This window comes from Melitaea cinxia, chromosome 11 (assembly GCF_905220565.1).
Source record: "Melitaea cinxia chromosome 11, ilMelCinx1.1, whole genome shotgun sequence".
Classification (NCBI taxonomy): Eukaryota; Metazoa; Arthropoda; class Insecta; order Lepidoptera; family Nymphalidae; genus Melitaea; species Melitaea cinxia.
Window position 1 is genome coordinate 14,103,919 of NC_059404.1, and position 20,665 is coordinate 14,124,583.

The 20,665-nt window shown below is 33.7% G+C and overlaps 2 protein-coding genes across 2 annotated transcripts; one reads left to right on the top strand and one right to left on the bottom strand.

Annotated features, from left to right (window-relative positions):
* The first annotated feature begins 786 nt into the window (after positions 1-786).
* LOC123657925 (soluble guanylate cyclase 89Db-like) lies at positions 787-15,608 on the top strand. The gene is made up of 14 exons (XM_045593411.1): positions 787-828; positions 6,012-6,089; positions 7,443-8,176; positions 8,257-8,450; positions 8,715-8,839; positions 10,359-10,490; positions 11,405-11,506; positions 11,592-11,758; positions 12,369-12,642; positions 12,929-13,072; positions 13,282-13,405; positions 14,319-14,428; positions 14,760-14,849; positions 15,443-15,608. The coding sequence occupies exons 1-14, from the start codon at positions 787-789 to the stop codon at positions 15,542-15,544; spliced, it is 2,418 nt and encodes an 805-aa protein (XP_045449367.1). The 3' UTR covers positions 15,545-15,608.
* A 2,211-nt stretch (positions 15,609-17,819) lies between these two features.
* On the bottom strand, positions 17,820-20,104 carry LOC123657926 (glucose transporter type 1-like). The gene has a single exon (XM_045593412.1). The coding sequence runs from the start codon at positions 20,102-20,104 to the stop codon at positions 18,722-18,724; it is 1,383 nt and encodes a 460-aa protein (XP_045449368.1). The 3' UTR covers positions 17,820-18,721.
* Between the last annotated feature and the right edge of the window lie 561 nt (positions 20,105-20,665).

Sequence of the window (20,665 nt, forward strand, 5' to 3'; positions counted from 1 at the left end):
AAGGATAGACATCCAAAACGGAATAGTCATCCTCCAAAGCAGATGGAAATATTTATTCAAATCCTGAGTGGTTATCGAACTCGCAAAGCGCTGGTGTATTGCAAAGACCAGTTAATAATTATTTATATGTTGTATGCAAATATTCGCTCAGAGCGGGAATGGAACACGGCCGATGACATCCGCATCAATAGAACTTTAATCGTCACTTCATTGTTACGGCCATGTCTGGTGATTTAATAAACATTATTAATTAATCTAGTTCTTATCGAAGTTCTGTTATACCGCTTAGGGAATTTAAGTACTTTTTCTCCAATACAACTACCAAGTACATATATATTTATGAGGGATAAAAAAAAAACATTCAAGTTATTTTTCTGTTATTCAACGTAGAAATAAACACCTATTCATAAACATTCAAAGTAGGCTTTCACCGCAATGAGCAAAGATAGAATACAAACTAAACGTGTAAATCGCAAAACAATTTGCGAAATAAGCAATGTTTTATATGTTCGCTCGCACGATGTTGTAAAGCCCATTATATTTATATTTGGAATACAATGGAGGACGACACATGAATATAGAAAACTAACAATTTCAACATCCCTTATCTGTTCAGTGACGGCGCGAAAGCCTTACGGTTAAGTCGTCCTTGAGGCTATAATTATTATTATTATTACATTAATCATTCAAAAACATTTAATGACAGTTTGCTAAATATCATTTTATGAGTGATTATTTGGAATAAAGGATTTTACTTGTGATTTTTAATAAAAAAAAAATTGCAAAATGTACGGTTGGTTGCTGGAGAGTGTTCAACATTTTATAGTGGTAAGTTTACTCATCGATGATTTTGAATTTTATTAAAATAAGTGTTGAGAAAAATTGTTTTTATTAAAAAAAAATATTTAGAATTTTGTCATTTTTTGCGACAATGGTGAGGATAACAGTAGTCTAATATTTTTTTAAATGCATAATGTTAAGTTATTACCATTGCATTAAAAAAAATTATAACAGAAACCCGTAATAAAATCTCCAAAAAAGAGCTAACCGGCGTCTATCTGTAGTAATAGTAGTAAATTACTTTATATGCCTAAAGACCAATTTCCTACGATCTATTTTTGATTTTCCGTACCCACTAGAGATAGAATTTTGACACCATTAATAGTTTTTTAAACATACACAAATGATTACAAAATAATTGCCTAAGTCTTTTTTCACTATGTGCTTTCAAATGACTACTATAATAACATTAAAATATGCGCCTGCCAAATTTATTTGCCGCTTTTTTACTATATATTTTATTATATGTCAGTGTAAGTTATTGCAAAACTCAAATCGTTAGTAATAATATTTCGGTTATTTAAAATTTTTATAGTTTAATGTAATATGTAGGTTTGTATAGATATACTTTTTTTTACTAAGAAAGCATCTTTCTAGAAATTAATGCAATCAATCTTCGGGAAAGCAAGTTTTAATTACAGAAACCATTTATATTCTGGCAGAAATAAATTAACACGAACTTTGTTCATCGTTCCAGTAAATAACTTGCAGACGAAAATAGCCAAGCAAACGCCAAAATGTTACATTTTTAATGTCTTGTTAAAAACTTAGGCTTAACGAGATGGTGATAGTAAGATATGAACGTAAGAGGAATGAATCTAGATTTATCTTGACCCTCCTACCTCCCACTTTAGAAAAATTAAGTACAACATTTTTAAATTAATGAAACGCAAATGTTTATCATTATTAACCTTGTTTAATGCAATAGTACTCGGTTTTTATTTATTTCGGCTAATTTAGCTAGAATGCTAGTAAATAGATCAAACTATAACAATGGTAAAACTTAATCACAACTTGTCCCACCTTTACAAATTATTTTTGTATTCTACAATCTAAACATGTTATAAAAAGGTTCGTAGATTAAAGGTACCGCAAAAAAGGTAAGTTTTCACGAAAATGCAATTAGATACAAATTACTAGTATTAGTCAATAGACGAAATTGATGCACTAAATTGCAAAATTCTTTTCGGAAGAAAGCTGAAAATTGTCGATCAATAGTAAGTCAATTAATCCCATCTACCGCATAGAAGTAAATTAATTGGAATTAAATTAATTGGTAGCAGACTGAAGTGTGTAGGTAATAGTTTTCTTTTCAAGAAAAATATATACTCAAAATTTTATTAATATAGTGAAATACTCTGAAACAAGCTTTCGCAAGTAAAATTAATGTTAACATAGGTACACTTTTTGGTTGCTTATTAGGGTAAATTATATCTTGTATATGATAATATAAATATATATTAATAGAACAGATACATGTTTATGTAATATAAAATCTAGAAAAATATATAACATAAAATTGTACGCATGTAACGTTATTACATAGACATTGTTACATAGATACTCGTATGTAAATCTTTTTGTTTTTATTTTTTTGCGCTTTGTATATTTGACAGCTTGAAATGTGCCGGTTGGATTTTGTATAATATTAAAATAAAAAACCGATCTTTCGTCCTATCGCTGAGACTAAACTTGATTAATATTTTTAACCGACTTCAAAAAAGGAGGAGGTTACAATTCGACCGTATATGTATTTTTTTATGTATGTTCGGGGATGATGTCGTTTATGAACGGATATTGATAATTCTTTTTTGTTGGAAAGGAGATATCCCTAGTTTGGTACCATGATAAGGAAACCAGGATCTGATGGGATCTGGGATCCCAGAGAAATCGAGGGAAACTCTTGAAAATCCGCATAACTTTTAACTGAGTGTACCGATTTTAATGATTTTTAAATTAATTGAAAGCCGATGTTTATCATGTTGTCACATTTAAATTTCATCGAGATCTGATTACAACTTTTGGAGTAATCTTTGATATTGCGTATTTACTTGACTATTTTTTCGTCTACCTACGGTGAATTACTTGTAGATATAATTGAAGTCGATTTTTCTTCATTTGCCTGCAAAGACAATTATGTTCAATATACTATCATAATCCATTAGAAATATAATACATTATTAATGATGTATATTACATAAATAACACTAACAATATACTTATGATCATCATTTCAGCCTACCACAGTCCACCGCTGAACGCGTGAACTCATGTGTTTTGCTCATAGTTACCACGCTGGGCAGGCGGGTTGGTGAACGCAGGACTGGCTTTGTCGCACCAAAACCGCTGCTGCCCTGTCTTTGGCCTGTGTATTTCAAAGCCAGCAGTTGAATGGTTATCCCGCCATCGGTCGGCTTTTTTAAGTCCCAAGGTAGTAGTGGAACTGTGTTATCCCTTAGTCGCCTCTTACGACACCCACGGGAAGAGATGGGGTAGCTTTATTCTTCAATGCCGTAACCACGCTGCATACTTATAATTACTATTATTAATATTTTAAAACTATTATCTTATTATTCTCATATAAAAAAACGACGCGTTGGCGCAACGGTTACAACAATGGTTTGTGGCTGTTATGCTGGCGGTTGCGGATTCGATCCCCACACTTGACAAACGTTTGTATAGGCCATACAGAAGTTTACCGTGGTCTGGGTATTTGTGCAGTCCTTGTGGGTTTCCTCGGCATGCCTCGGAGAGCACGTTTTCGTCCCGTCCGTCCCAGTTGCTATTATGTACACCTGTTAGCGATCGTTACTCATAGTAAGGAATATATCCGCATTGGACCAGCGTTGAGCGCAGCGCAGAGCAGCGGAGAAAGAGGCCTATGCCCAACATTGGGATATTACAGGCTGACGCGATTCTCATATGCCGGTGCTGTCAGCAAAGGTATATTTATATATAATAGGTATTCATAATACGAAACCACTACAACATTATTATTCCTGAGTTATCCTATATAAATAATAATCTTGGTAACATACAAACGTAGGCATCTCAAGTTTACAAGACATAATTATGCAGCCAAAGTCATATCAAATTGATGGCTCATAAAAATAATACGTGTCAACAAGCAAGGCGGCATTAAACATGTTTACAAAACCAAATTCCATTATATTTTAGTATTATCTGGGCTTACAAGATTATCCTTAGGGCCTGTTTTATCAGTTTCTGATAAATTTTATCTCATACATAAGTTACTAATAGGCTTTATCAGCAGGAGAAAAATAAACACTAAGTAACTAATTTATTTTAACACATTCCTCAACTAATAATCCAAAACATTTGGATTCGTCGAGTCACGAATTTATTCAGTATTCGTATCTTACTCATATCTGGTGCTCGATGACGAGTCTGATGGGGAATAAGAAAATATATCATAAATTTCACCTGGGAGATACCGCTATAGGTCAGATAGATTTGTTAGCAAACGGAAAGAGGTTAATATAATAATATTCAGAATGAAAATTCTAGATGTCACATTAGTTTAGGGTTACATTATTTACTTCCCTATGGAAAGAATTCTCTAAACCTCATAAAAATATGGACTAATGCAGACTAAATTCTCATAGATTCCATAGCTTCTTATAAAAGCACAGTATATTGTATAAGTACTGAAAACAAAAAAATTCTATACCACTTCCTTCTTTCCCTATTATCAAATATTATCTTTTAGCGCCTAATTTTAACCAGGAAAATAATTTCATCAACAAAAACATGATCTAATATCTAAAGATAAGGGCAACAAGTAAATTGCAATTTCAATTCCCCATGAGTACCCAAGGTCTGTAAATGGTGTATTTATATATTAAACGAAGGTTGATCGTACTCATATTTGGTACTTTACACTCGAGGACAAGTATAACATTATATCTTCATTAATAACGACATTTTTACATGAAAAGGGGTCACAAAAGTAACTGTATATACTGTGAACATATAATTGTTTGTGCCCATTTATATAATACTAGCTGTGCCCGTGACTTCGTCAGCGTGAAATTTAACATAAAAGTTATTGTTCAGTTCACAGATTTATAAAATAAATAGATTTCTAAAACAAAAGTACTCCTTATTACAGCAGCTATCTGCCAAAGAAAATCCCATCATCGGTCCAGCCGTTTCAGAGATTAGAAGAAGCAAACAGACAGACAGAGAGACAGACAAAAATTGTAAAAAATGTTATTTTGGTATACGTACGTGTATAAATCCATATTGCATTTATTAAAAAGCGGTTATTTTAATATTACAAACAGACACTCCAATTTTATTTATTTGTACAGACTAGCTAACCCGCTGACCGTACTATGTAACGCCATTTTTTTTCGTGAATGTGTCATATTTTTTTAAATTTTCTTTTATGACTGACAAAAACAGACAAAAATGGATTGTTCAATTAGGCGCAGTCGTTTACAAGTTATACATTGCGGCGATTTACGAATATTTTTATTCATATCGATAGATAAATTATTAAAAGTTTTGTGTAAATCTGAGTACAAAATTTTGATGTCCTTCGTTAGAATGTGTCTAAATACTACTTCATATTTCATTTTAATTAACATTCAAGATAAATATAAGTAAACTTCTTAATGGTATATGAATAATTTGAAAAAAGAATCATATCGAAATATATTACAAAAGTAAAGTAATTGAAATAATCTGTTATAGTGTAAGAAATTTCCAATCGATCAATCAATGAAAATAAATCGTTACCTGTACCAATTAAATTGATATAATTTTATTATATTTTAATTTACATAATATATATATTTATAACTGAGGTAGGGTACAGCAGGAAATATCTTTCTCAAAATCTAGAGCACTCCGACTGGGGATATACCTCGATATAACAGAGCATCACAGCTAAATAATACTGCTTTCAAGCAATGTTGTCTTCGTGTGGTAAGGTCACCCGAGCTCAGAGTTAGGGTTGCAATGTTTTTAGTCTGGCAGGCCTATTATGCTATGGTAATTGCTTACCATCAGGTGAGCAGTACGCTTGTTTTTCGACCTCGGTGTATAAAAAAAATATTATCAGATAAAAATGTCTTGAAATATTCTATAAGAAAAAAATTTCGAACTGAAGCAGTAATATGAATTGTACCTACTCTTTATTTTAGGAAGAATGTGGGGAAGAAATATGGGAGACAATTCTTCGAGAAGCTGGAGCAAGAAATACCGTGTTCAGTACGACTCAAGTAAGTTGACCATAAAAATAAAATTGAAAAATAAGTAGGTTATTCAATTTTTCAACCTAAGTGAGACAGCATGGGTTATCTATACATATTATATGTAAAATTTATGACAAATGTTATACTTACTTATACATATATACATGTAAATCTAAGTTAAATAAAATCTTACTTATTTTAAGTTTAAACCTAATAAGTATTTAAGCAAAATATACGTTGTGTTTCATATTCGTGGGTTTATACCTACCGGATCCAGTAAATGGATCAGGTGATTTTATATTTCGAGAAAATTTTCATCACTGGACTAAAAACCACTGGATTGAACCTTTTTAGCCATATAAATTAGCTGCTATAGATGCGTTATGGTTTAAAATTTTGAAACAACACTAAAGTTGCCTTACTTATTGTGCTAGAATTAATAAAAAAAAAATCACAATATAGTTACGTGAAAAATACCTAGAAACATTAAGATTCAAACTAGGGTTTTGGACTCTCGCAACCGTATCCGAAACTATCAGATATCCGAAATCCGAATAGATTTTCTATCCGTGACATAAAAGTTTTAGGTAATTTCGATTGGGATCTATCGCAGACGAAATTTAAATAATACATATTATGCTATTTATATTTTAACGATCAAATAGCACATACCATGCATGTCTATTGTTTTTTAAAAGTACCTACTGAAATCGTATGATTTGAAATCGAGTACCTGTCTAAAAAAAATTAATATATATGTAACCATATAATACTCATAAATATTAAATCCATATCTAAAGCTTTACATCCATAATATTTCGATTCAAACCGCGATTATATTTACTATGCCAAAGAAAAAAGAAACGTGACTAGAACTGAAAAACATCTTACAAATATTTAAATAATAACTCGACAAATAGCGTGAAAAAAAATTAGATAAGAAGGCCTACAATCACTTCTAATTAACTTAAAACTACTTTGAAATTTCAATTTTTCCAGTTAATCTGAAAAATATTTTGTATTAAACAGTTCTTAATGTTCAAAACAGACCTTTTTAAACTTGTCCTAACTTATTGTAATATTAATGCGTAAAAAAAATTATTTCATATACCATGATTATAATGATTTTTACGCTTCGTTAATGATCGACTTATGTTGGAATAAAAAAGAAAAGTTAGATTATTATGGTCCGGATCCAGCCGGATGGAAAACGACACCGGATTGTAATCCCTAATACTAACCATACCTACACATTACTGTAAACTTTCATAACAGAATTGAGTTTCTGGATGACAGGTTCGTTATTCTTCAGACAATGTTTTACTAATTATACTTTTTTTTCTGATACTATAATAATATCAATAACTTTTTTTTCTCCAGCAATACCCAGATACACTCATGCCGAGATTGGCATGCGCTCTAGCCAGACTTTTAACTAAAGATGCACATAGTCCAACTTGCTCAATACCTGGAAGCCCTGCACCTAGAAAACTTTCTGTAAAATCCAAGCCAGCATGGCGCAGTTCATCTGTTCATGGGGACACAAGGACACAGCAGTTTAAATGTCCCTTTACAGCTACAAATGCTCTCACAGCTGTTACAAAGAAAGAAATAGATGCATATAACTCAAAAGAAGAAATTCGGTCTCCATCTCACAGCACTCTTTCAACCGATAAGAATCATAAAGCAGACGAAATGTCCATAGTACCATATCAGACGGCAGTGAGAGATAGACGGAGTTTAGGCGTGCATTTAGAACATTCTATTTATAAAGCAGAAGAAGTGAAAGAAGAACCAGCTGATGAAACTATCCCAGAAGCTGATGATATTGAAGAACAGAAAGACACAGAGACAGAGAAAAACAAGTGTCCATCGCCTGTTGTGAGTAATAAACGGAGAAGCTCATTGAAACCCACATTGAGGAAGAATAGCTGCACCCTTTCGTTAGATGTCTATAAGCGTCGTAATTCTGGTGTGTCAGTCCGACCGAGACTGAATAGCTTAAGTCTGGTGAACGCAGAACGTTTAAACGAGCTTAAGGAAAAATTTGGTACACCAGACAAAGTGATGCACTTCTTTGGTAGATGTTTCGTGAAATTCTTCTCAAACTATGGGTTAGTTAAGTTTCTCGTAAAAATAAAGAAAAATATGATAATCCCTAATGATATTTCATAATATTTTTTTTTTCGTTTAGCTATGATACTATGATACGAGCAACTGGTAGATATTTCTGCACATTCCTGCAGTCCGTTGACAGTATTCATCAGCGTATGCGTTTCACGTTTCCGCGCATGCGCTCGCCAAGCATGCAGCTTACTAGAGCACACAGGCACGGCGCTGAACTTGTATACAGCAGTGGCAGGACTGGTTACACGCAATATCTTATGGGTAATTGACGATAAATTATCATTTTTCTAGCAAAAACTGTTAATATATTAAACATTTTGATATATTTACATTTTATTATACGGTATTAATATACTGGGTATACACAGATGATGGATATACATAGATGATGGATATACATAGGTATATCGTTGTCCAATGTTACGTATACCCAGTGTAGCGTTATAAAATTCCTTTGAACCTGATTTAAGAAATTTTAGGGATAAAGACATAAAATCAATTAGAATTAATTTTAAAATATTCCAGGTCAATTGTATGAGATAGCGGAGGATATTTTTTCGTTGAAACTGAAGGTGACCATTGTAAAAGAAAGCATTGAGGGAAATTATTACGTGGCCGTGCTGAGACTCGAATTTGATAACAGCGATTACGTGAGTAAACTTTTCTAAATCTTTGACTTTAAAAAATAATAAAGGCCACAAGAATCGTACTTAAACATTGCCAATGACGTTGTTGTAAATCAAATAAACAAAACGATTTTTCCTTGCTACAAGTATTGTTATATTAATTTGATTCTTAAAAAATACACTCACACATTCATTGAAATATATTCTACTAACTTTACTAAGTTTATTTTTATGGTTTAGTTTTTTTAATAGTTAAATAGCTTTAGGTAATTTAAACTTCATCTTTGAAAATAGAATTAACACTAATGATTTATATTGTAAAACTACTCATTTATACAACTTAAACTTCTGTCACTTTAAAGTTACTTTACACGAAATATATTATTTTTTTATTAACCTCTAAACGGTTGATCGATTTCCACAAGAAAGAAAATAGGCAGGTACCTGTTATATCGTTAAACGACTCTGGAAAATTTAATCTACATCACAATTAACTGAAGTAATCTAGATATTTTGTTACGTATCTGTAATTGAATCTCAATTACTCGGTACGGAAAACGTTTTACGGCGATTAGAAATGTTTCCGTTACTACCATACAAATATGTATAATGTCGATGATGTTCCTTTATGGCAAAGATAATAATAAAAGATATTGGCCATTGTACTCGAATTACAATTGATCACCTTAGTTGGTATATCAATTAAAATTATTTTAATGCTTTTTTTTTTCTTTTTTCTTTTATTGATTTTAGGGACTTTTATCCTACAAGGACACGCCAGTCCCATATTTCAATGTTATTAGATGAAATTTTGTAAGGTTTGGCATATGCCATAGAGAATTTCTACTTCCGATATAATACTTATTCACTCTACTGGATTTTCTAGAGTCCTGAACAGACAAAACTATAAACATATAAACAACATACAAACATAGATTTCTAAGACCCTTGTTACTACATAGGTATTACCTATTACATTTACTTAGCACCTTACAATAATAAAAAGTTATTTTAGGTCATAACAGGTTAATTTATCTATCTTTATTTGAAAATAGAGGTAATGATTTATGGGATAAAGAGCTTGTTAAGTCAGTGCATTTAAACACAGTCTTTGAATATCTATTTCAGTACTTTTAGAGTGACTCGAGTGCAACATCTACTTATCCACCTTTGTAAGCTATCGTTTGAAATATTAATATCAGAATCGGATTCGGAGAAAAATACACAGTGTTACTACCCCGGATGCTCTACAGGAAGTAGTAAAGATTTGGAAAAGATAAACAAATTTTAGCAACATTTTTCTATTTCTACATAATTTTGACACAAAATTCGTTCGTTCGTTCGTATTACATTTTTTAAACACTTTGGTAGAAAAAATACATTCGGAAAATATTTATTAGAGAATCTGCACTTCCGTTGCGCCCAAAGCTTCCAGACATATAAATTACGAGTAGGATCGGATTGTTATCAAATTATATAATGTATTTACTTTATTTTTTTTTTTTAATCTTGGACCTTTTATACAAAATAACGATTTTTACAGGTTCAATCTCTAATGGCTCGGAAATCGCAGCCTTGTCTCTTACCGCCGGTACCAGCTTCACTTCTCCTGCAACTGTTTCCCTTCAGCGTGATGCTTGATAGAAAAATGAAGATCATTAGAGCTGGTGATAAGGTTACATTAAATTGTATATAACTTGCATCGTATGTAAAAAATTCTCGTGTCACAATGTTAGTTACTATACTCCTCCGAAACGGCTGAACCGATTTTTATGAAATTTTGTGTAGATCTGAGAATCGGCCAATTTTTTATACCCCTTAGTTACAAGGGATTAAGGGGGCTAATAACATATATGACAAACGTTTGCTGGGTCAGTTAGTAATCTATAGAAATAAAAAAAATGGAGTGTTGGTTGTAATATTAAAAAAAACCGCTTTTTCTAGTTAAATTCCACGCGGATAAAGTCGCGGGAACAGCTAGTTTAATGGTCAAGTTCATTACTTCTAATTATCGGCCAGTCAGTGCTAGCTAACGGTTACAGCAATGGATTGTACCTGTTGCGCTGGCGGTTGCGGGTTCGATCCCCGCACATGACAAACATTTGTATTGGCCATACAGGCTTTTGCCGTGGTCTGGGTGTTTGTGCAGTCCTTGTGGGTCTCCCCACCGTGCCTCGGAGAGCACGTTAAGCCGTCGGTCCCGGTTGTTATCATGTACACCTGATAGCGATCGTTACTCATAGTAGGGAATAAATCCGCAAACCCGCACTGGAGCAGCGTGGTGGATTAAGCTCTGATCCTTCTCCTATATGGGGAAAGAGGGAGGATATTAGAAGCTGAAGCAGTGCTAGCTACACTGAGATAAACTGTAATTATTCTATGGATATAGTTAAATGATACTACCCTCAAGCAGTGTTGTGTTCCTTCGAGTGAGTAAGGTAAGACTAGTTACACTGAGGATGTGCTGTGACGATTGTGGGAAAAGGGCTGGGTAACGCACTAGCGATGCTCGTAATGATTCTAAGCTAGGTTTGAGTCTATTATTTTTTAAAAATTTTATCTTGACTACTACATTACCGAAAATTACAGTTGATGGAAGCATGGGGTGGTCCTTACAATCGGATTGAAAAGTCTTCGATAAGTGAGATCCTCCGGTTGAGAAAACCTAAGGTTTCTTTCACTTGGGATAAGGTAAAATCAACTCTGTTATAAAATATCTAAAAACTATATTAGCTTATTTTTATTTATCATCAAATGCATATTTATCTAATTCCAGGTAGTGTGCATGCAAACAATGATGTTTGAACTGGAACTAATGAGATGGCGCGCGCGCTGTGTGAGTGACTCGCGACGCGGCTCTCAAGGAGCACGTGCCATCCTGCTCAAAGGACCAATTTACTTTCTCGAAGAAATCGATGCTCTCATATTCTTATGTAGCCCTATGTTAGTAAGCTTCAAACTTTGTCTAAAAGTGAAAAAAATAAATTGAAATAAAATCCACGTATTTTATATAAAAAATTATTTTTGTATAATGTAAAAAATTATTTTTTGTATTATCATCATCATCATCATCATTTCAGCCTATCACAGTCCACTGCTGGAAACAGACCTCCACAAGTTCACACGAAAAATAGCGCGAACTCATGTGTTTTGCCCATAGTCACCACGCTGGGTAGGCAGGTTGGTGACCGCAGAGCTAGCTTTGTCACACCGAAGACGCTGCTGCCCGTCTTCAGCCTGTGTATTTCAAAGCCAGCAGTTGGATAGTTATCCCGCCATCGGTCGGCTTTATAAGTTCCAAGGTGGTAGTGGAACTGTGTTATTTATCCCTTAGTCGCTTCTTACGACACCCACGAGAAGAGATGGGGTGGCTATATTCTTTACTACCGTAGCCACACAGGGATTTTTTTATATATTAGTTCATAATTATATTTGGCTGACAAACAAATATTACTAAAAGGATAAATAGACCGCGTTGAACATAAAGGTCTAAATTATATTATCAATAATTATTTCTAAATTTTACCTAAACTTATAAATCATTCGCTTTCAGTTTCAATGATCTAGAAGAATTGAAACAAGCGGGTCTATACCTAGCTGATATGAATGGTCACGGGCTATCCAAAGAGATGTTGCTACAAGGCTGGCAGCATCTGTCGCGATTGGAACTGCTTTTCGAGAAGGCTGAGTCCAGGAGTCTCTCGTTGGAGAAGTCTTGCAGACTTGTAGAGCAGTGGAAGAGGAGAGGAGATCAGCTCTTATATTCTATGATACCTAAGAGTATCGCTGACCAGTTACGAGCTGGGAAGTGTTCGATGCCTCCTACGGTAAAGTGCAGTAAAAAAAATTAAAAAAATGGTTACTTTTTACCATAGCTACTTAAAAACATTACAATGCATGCAAAAAACGTCGCCACAGTTAGTTGTCCTGCAGTAGTCAGTCTACAGTATATCTTTTGATGTCTATCGGGCATTTTATTTTTACAAAACAAGAACTTGTACCTAAACTATTGCTTCTTTTAAATTGATTTGTATTAGCTGTAGAAATGGTATTTAAAATATGTCTTTTTCTAAAAACTATATATTCATATTTAAGTATGTTTTTTTTTCCTAGAAATTCGACTCAGTAACGATCATGTTTTGTGGGTTGCAACTGAACGAGGCGATCACACGCGCTGACGTGATGCAGACTGTGGCATACATGAACGATGTATATTCGCGGATCGATAGACTACTGGACACCCACCGAGTTTACAAGGTGAACTTTCTTTTTTTATTAAAAGAAAATCATGAAATTTGTTTCTGCTATGCTTCTGGTGTTACAGGTGTCTACAGACTACGGTAACCGCTTACCATCTGCTAGCACCAGGCATAGGCATGCTTGCAACCGTTTATATAAAAAGAACATTCTTCATTTAATTCTTCGTTGTGTCGTTAATTGTGTGGTGATACACGTTGCCGTCGCAGGTGGAGACCGTGGGCACGGTGTACATGGTGGTGTCGGGCGCGCCGGAGAAGCGGCGCGCGCACGCGCAGGCGATGGCTAGCGCTGCACTCGCTGTCTCGCAGGCGCTGCCCGCTCTCACCATAGGTGAGCACTAGTCAAAATATACGCTTCAGCCTGTAATATCCCACTTCTGGGCATAGAACTCTTTCCCCATGTAGGAGAAGGATCAGAGCTTAATCCACCACGCTGCTCCAATGCGGGTTGGCGGATATATTCCCTACTATGAGTAACGATCGCTATCAGGTGTACATGATAACAACCGGGACCGACGGCTTAACGTGCTCTCCGAGGCACGGTGGGGAGATCCACAAGGACTGCACAAACACCCAGACCACGGCACACACCTGTATGGTCAATACAAATGTTTTTCATGTGCGGGGATCGAACCCGCAACCGCCAGCGCAACAGGTACAATCCATGGCTGTAACCGTTGCGCCAACGCGGCGTTAAAATATACACCTATAACATAATACTTTTTAAGCAGACGTCCCAATAAACTTGTGCCTTGAACAAGGCCGGAAAACAGAGAGGACACCAAAACATCAGAAAACACTGACGCTTGGTCAATTGGTCATACACTTCTAAAAATTGCGTTAGAAAGTAACTATTAAAATTAAAACTAAATTGTAATTTTCATTGAGGGATTTCACAGCAGGAAATATACTGCTCAAAATTTGGACCAGACCTGTATGTCTGGGGACGTACCTCAACCTTACAGAAGATCACAGCTAAATTATTAATAAACTAATAATAAATTAATAATAAATAAACAGCAGTATTAACTGCTCTCAAGCATTGTTGTGTTCCTGTGGTGAGGAAGAGGTCCTGTGGGCTAGAGTTGAGTAGTTGAGTGAATGTTGGCAATGCACTTGAGATGCTTCTGGTGTTGCAGCGGTCTATAGCCTGTGGTAACGGCATACCATCAGACGGGCCGGACGCTTGTTTGCCGCCTGAGTTTAAAAAAAAAGATAAATAGAGCAGTGTATTTATAATGCAGGAATGCACTCCGGTCTGTGCTACGCAGCGGTTTTAGGTCTGCGGCAGCCGCGCTACTGCCTGGTCGGTGACACCGTCAACACGGCCAGCCGCATGCAAACCACCGGCGAGGTATAAACGCTACAATTAAGTAATAGGTTCATTTATAATTCACAAATGAAAATTCAACTATTTCTTCGTTGCACGTGCACTTTCGTACTTTTCGATGTAATAGAAGTCGGTTTTTTTACGTTTGCGAGCAAACACAATTATTGTATACTAGCTGTGCCCACGACTTCGTCCGCGTGGAATAGTGACATTGGTCAGCATTTTTTGGATATTTCTTTTGCTTTATTTTGGATTATAAATTTAAAAAAAGAAATTAACTTAAAATTTTAAGTTTTCATATAATTATTTAATTTTAAGGACAATATTTAATGTTCTATAATTGTTTATTTTTTAGCCTGGGCGAATCCAAATATCTTCTCAAACTCAAGCAGAACTGCCGGCGGGGAAATTCAGACTTCGACGAAGAGGTCTCACAAAAGTAAAGGTAAGAAAGATTTAGTTGACACATTTTTAAATATTTATAAGTGGCTAACCGTTTACTTGCAGATTTGCGTACATTAGAACATAGTGAAAACAATAAGAAGTTGTCTGGTGTATATCCTGAATGGGATCTTTATTCAAATTCTTAGTTTTAAACACTACAACTAAATAACTTTTAATTTTACTTTGTACAGCATTGTTTGTAAAAATTACTCTCATTTGCAATTCATATTTAAGCGAGCTGAGAATAGAAAAAAGATAACTGCAATAAATTTAATTTTATAAGAGTCAAATAATTAAATTTTCGTGTTTGAATCTGACGCATTTTTAGATTTATATAGTCTTTAATACTAGAATAATACTTTTGCTTGTAGTGATCATTAATATTTGCTTGCTTTTGCTTATATTTCATTATCATCATTGATCATTATGATGATGATGAAGATGATGATGATGAGTAGAACAATACTTTTGCTTATATTGAAGAAGTTACTTAGGTTACTCACTAAAAATATTTAATCTAGAGTAGAATAGTTATATCCTTTTTATTAAACATCTTGTTTAATTTTAAATATATATCTATATACATTTTTTTAGGGCAAAGGGATGATGGAAACTTTCTGGCTGGAGGGAGAAATCGAAGAAGAAGAACAAGACGAAGCTTTGCAGCTGATATCCACACTTTGCGGCGACGAATAAAATTGTTGTAGTTATACCTACTTATTTTCAAATATATTTTTGGTCACATTTTAAAAATTTCTAATTCAAAGATTTATTAGTCAATAATTGAATGTGATTATTTCTATACTAAAAATATTTAAAAGAAATAACAATTTAAGCTCATATTTGTTTATTACTATAAGAATTAACACTTATTCACAAGTTGTTTAGATTTTGAAGTTAAACTTCGTTAATTATATTGCTCGATTTGAATGACAAAAAGATACAAATGAAAGGTTTATTCCGCCATAACAAAGAAGCAAAAAGGTTACGTTTGAAAAAAGCTAATGTGATAACTGCTTTAAAATGAAATTAATTTTATTTCTTGTTTTTTTTTTTTTTTGTATATGTTAGCTGTTGCTAATTACTTTCTCACAGCCACTGTTAAGTTTTATTTTTGTCTCTCTTTCCTAGTGTTTATAATATGTAGGTACACGTACAATAAGATTATCAATAAAACAATACAGAAAATTACTTAATAATATTTTAATATTAACAGGCGAATTAAATTCGTATTTATGTGTTAACAGGATATTATATATTTATATAATAGTTTAAATATCGTCGTATTTACATTAATATTTAACAAAATCGTAACAAACTAAAGAGTAACATTAATTATAGAAAATAATACGTAAAATAACGATTATACCATAATGATTTAAAAAAATTATTATCTGTATAAAATAATTTCGAAATAATTTATATTATCTATGACTCGATTCAAATTTTAAAATAAATTTTCTTTTTATTTTTGCTAGGTAAAAGAAATATCAACGTACAATATGAACTAGTCATAGATTATGATTTAATACATGATTTTATATTGTTATACAATAAAAAGGTTGTATTTGTACAAGAACGTCTTAGGAAGTTTGGTATGTGGTATTAAAGACATAAAAAAGAAACTACTTATCTACTATCAAAAAACATTAGACTACAGTTGCCAACTTTCATCAATAATTTGTTACACCCCATTTCAAGATTTCTAATCTTGAATCTGATACTGAGATGTCAAACAACACATACATTTTAGCACTTTGGAACCTAAACCATAAACTTTACCAACATAATTACGTGTATAATTTATGTTTTATGATACATTTTTTAAAACACAATGAGGTATTGAGACTGTTATGTCAGGGTTACAAAATAACACGTTTTGATCGTTACTATAACCACATCGTAATTGTAACAGCGCAAATGACGTAGAATTCTCATTAATATAGGTTTTTAAATTAAATAACAAATTTTCAAGCATATTGTTATACTATGATGCAATATTACTTAATTGACATAAAAAATCAAGTTATTATATGTGCAAATACCAAATCCAAATTGCATACTTGTAACTGCACAATTTACAACGTACATAACAATTAACAATTTTTTTAAGCCGCAACACATATCAACAACAATTATACGCATTATTATACCGACGTATACTTATTTATTTTTTGACTACATTCCGTTTCAGCCTGTAATATCCCACTATTGGGCATAGGCCTCTTTCCCCGTGTAGGAGAAGGATCAGAGCTTAATCCACCACGCTGCTCCAATGCGGGTCGGCGGATACATTCCCTATTACCTACTTATTACTATTTTTTGACTACAAAATTTAACTAAATGTAACTTTGAATAAGAAATGCAAGACCAATACTCTTAATTTCTAGATTCAGATGTCATGCGTCATTTTATATTTCAATAAACAGAATACTACCCTCGTTTAGGTACCTTTCCAACCCCGTATTTGTACTTAATGATGTGTTGTCTGAACCACATTCACATTCAATAACATTGTCACCATTGAAAGTCATCAAACCAACTGAAAGTTGAAGTAATATGAACCAAGTCGTTCGCAAGACGTTCTTGTTACGTATATAACTATTAAACTATATATAAATGTGTGTGTAGTAAATACATTGTGCATTTTCTAAGATGTTTGGTCTTACTAGCTTATATATTATCTAATATACATTTTAAATATATCAACAGTTTTATTTGCTATCAACTACGCCGTGTTATTAATAAACGAGGTGTATGTAATAATAGAGGTAACATCAAACTTTTTGACCTGTCATGGCCACTAATATTTCATAATATTAAGACGTAAGAACGGAATGTTTGCTTGGATTTTTGTTTGTCATTCTGAATTTCTAATATTTCAACAATATTGCTAGCGTCATTATGACAAACCTCTGGTAATTATCTCGTCTCACGACTAATATATGTTTCCGTCAAATCAAAAATGTAATGAGTACATAATAGAACTTTAATTTCGACGTTTTGCAAGGACACAAAGCGTTCTTTGAAATTAAAATTAATTTCAATATACCTAATAAATTATATACCAAATAGTAAAGTAAAACAACAATATAATTTCAGTATTATTATTCATTCATTTTGACGTAACCAAGCTGAGCTCTTAGTATATCAAGAATATATTTTTTCACATTTGCTAATAACACGGTTATCATTATTGGCACTAATGTACACTAGGACGGTGACATATACCTACTCTGAGCTGGGAAACGCTAGACAACGGAAAAAAACACAAATAAAATATCTACTTCGTAATATCATGATTGGTAATTAAGTGGGAATCTTTAACACAAAGCTAAGGCACTGCGATATCAACGAAACAATTGTTTAAATCTTTGATCACTGAGCACCAATAGTCATTTAACGTTGAAAGGTACATGCGTGAGAAAATAAGACAAAATGTTTGATTGAAAGTAACACATCAAAATTGTTTTTGTGCCAAACTTGTAGTAAAACTATTCGTAAATCGATTCTTTCAGAATAAATAACGAACATTGAGCATAGAAAAGTTTTGATACTTATAAAAGGCAAGAAACAACCAGTTATTCAATATTTTCCCTAGAAATATTATGTAGTCGTATTACCGGTAAGTACATAGTATTGTAAAATATATTTAACGTACGTAGGTTTCAGTCTTCATAACCTTATTAGAAATCGAAAGACGATTCCATCAAGTAAATACGAGGTCCATTAAAACTTTTATCAAAGATGAAAAAGTTTTCAAACGAACAAAATAATACAAGTATCTATCACAATTTGTAGTGTACACTTATTGCAATATTAGGTTTATTTATTCCTAAGGAATGTTGTTTAGATTAAATACTCAAAGTAAAACTATTTCTTAAAAAGAGCTGTCACTTCTTCGATTGTTCTATTCTTTGTTTCGGGCAACTTGAAATATGTAAATGCGAAGAATATAATCAAAAGTACCGTAAATGGCAAGAAAACGAAGTTACCTAGTGCATTTGATAAAGGAATGAATGTTAAACCTACAATAAAATTAGCGAACCAGTTCACGAGAGCTCCCACACTGACAGCGGCACTTCGAGCACCCTGGCCAAATAATTCTGACAGAATCATCCAAGGAATGGAACTAGGACCTACACCGAAGAAGGCGACATACAGCAAAGTGAACAAAACAGCGAATATGCTCATCGTTCGATTGCCCTCGTAGGTAAAGAAAGCAATTGTCATGAGAATAGAGAACAGAGTCATGCCTCCTAGACCACACAGCTGCAATGTTCGTCTACCCAGCCGATCCATCAAAGGAATCGACACTAACGCCATTATGAACAACATACTACCAACTCCTATTGAAGCTAATCTTGCATCCCTCTCTGTTAGTCCAGTATTAATAAAAATTGTTGCCGAGTAGTAAAGAACGGCGTTAATACCTCCTAATTGTTGTGAAAGATGCATTACAATACCAATAATTAAAGGTGTCCGCAGACTCTTGATACGAACTAAATCACCTATAGTGAACTTTTGTTCCTGTTTTTCCGCGTGATCTTCGTCGTGCATATCCTTGATCTCATCATCGATTTCAGGTGTCCCTCTTATGTTGGTTAACACTTTTCTAGCCTGTTCTTCATCGCGTTGTACTAGTAGCAGATACCGTGGGGACTCGGGAGCAAATGGCAACATTATGCATTGGACTGCTGCCGGTATTACGGCTAATCCGAGAAGCCACGGCCATCCATCATTGCTTCCCAAAATAACGTCAATACCTAATATTTGTCCTCCAACCATTCCAAAAGCCACCGCTAATTGGTTGACTGTTCCGAACGCACCGCGTAATCTGACAGGCGCAACCTCTGACACGTATGTGGGTGAAGCTGTCGTCGCAAAACCGCAATTTACACCGATCAGGAATCTACCGATGATTAACATTGCCAGTGACGTTGAAACTTTGCTGAAACCCATGAATATCGCACCTATAACGCCAAAAGCGGCATTTATAAGCAGAGCAAATTTGCGACCACGTCTGTCCGCAATCCAGCTGGCCAGTGGACAACCAATCATACCGCCGATTGCGAATATGCTGACGATAACACTGAAGACAGTGTCAGAGTTGACAGAGTAGTTTTCATTAATAAAATTTTCAATAAATTGTCTCGGCGCGTTGATGACTCCCGTATTAAAGCCGAATTGGAGCATTCCCAGGACTGCCGCGAAGACCGCGTACAGCAAGGGTCCCGTCGTTCCTCCTACTGCCATCTTGCGGCAGGCTGAATCTGTAAAGAAATTAAAGTGGAATTTATATTATAGTTTCACTTTAACGATAATTAAAAATTTTAATTTTTAAAATGACGAATTGAAGGTACTTTTGAAGCCTATTTGAATAAAGTTAGTTTTGATATTGATTTTGACAATAATTCACAATAAATATACAAAGAATAGGTTAAGCTTTATCGATGTTTTCTAAGGGTGTTGTTCTTAACTCTAGGTGTAAAAATCAAATAAGTCATAAGTCAGGTACATTAAATTTATCGATTTGCCACTTTTCAATTTCAACAAAAACTGATAGGACTAACACGAACCAAACGGAGACAATCAGATGCAACCACACGGCGTATTTACTTACATGGTTCTCTATTATGAATATAACGTTTTAGACATAATCTAATGCAAAAATCGCCAAAATAATAAAAAAGCGGCAAACATTTTAGCAAGTCGTATCACTGTGATTGAATTATAATTATTTACCTGTATCAACAATTATTTATTTGTTTATCTTTTATAAAGATTTGGTAATCGTATAATCCGTTAATCACATAA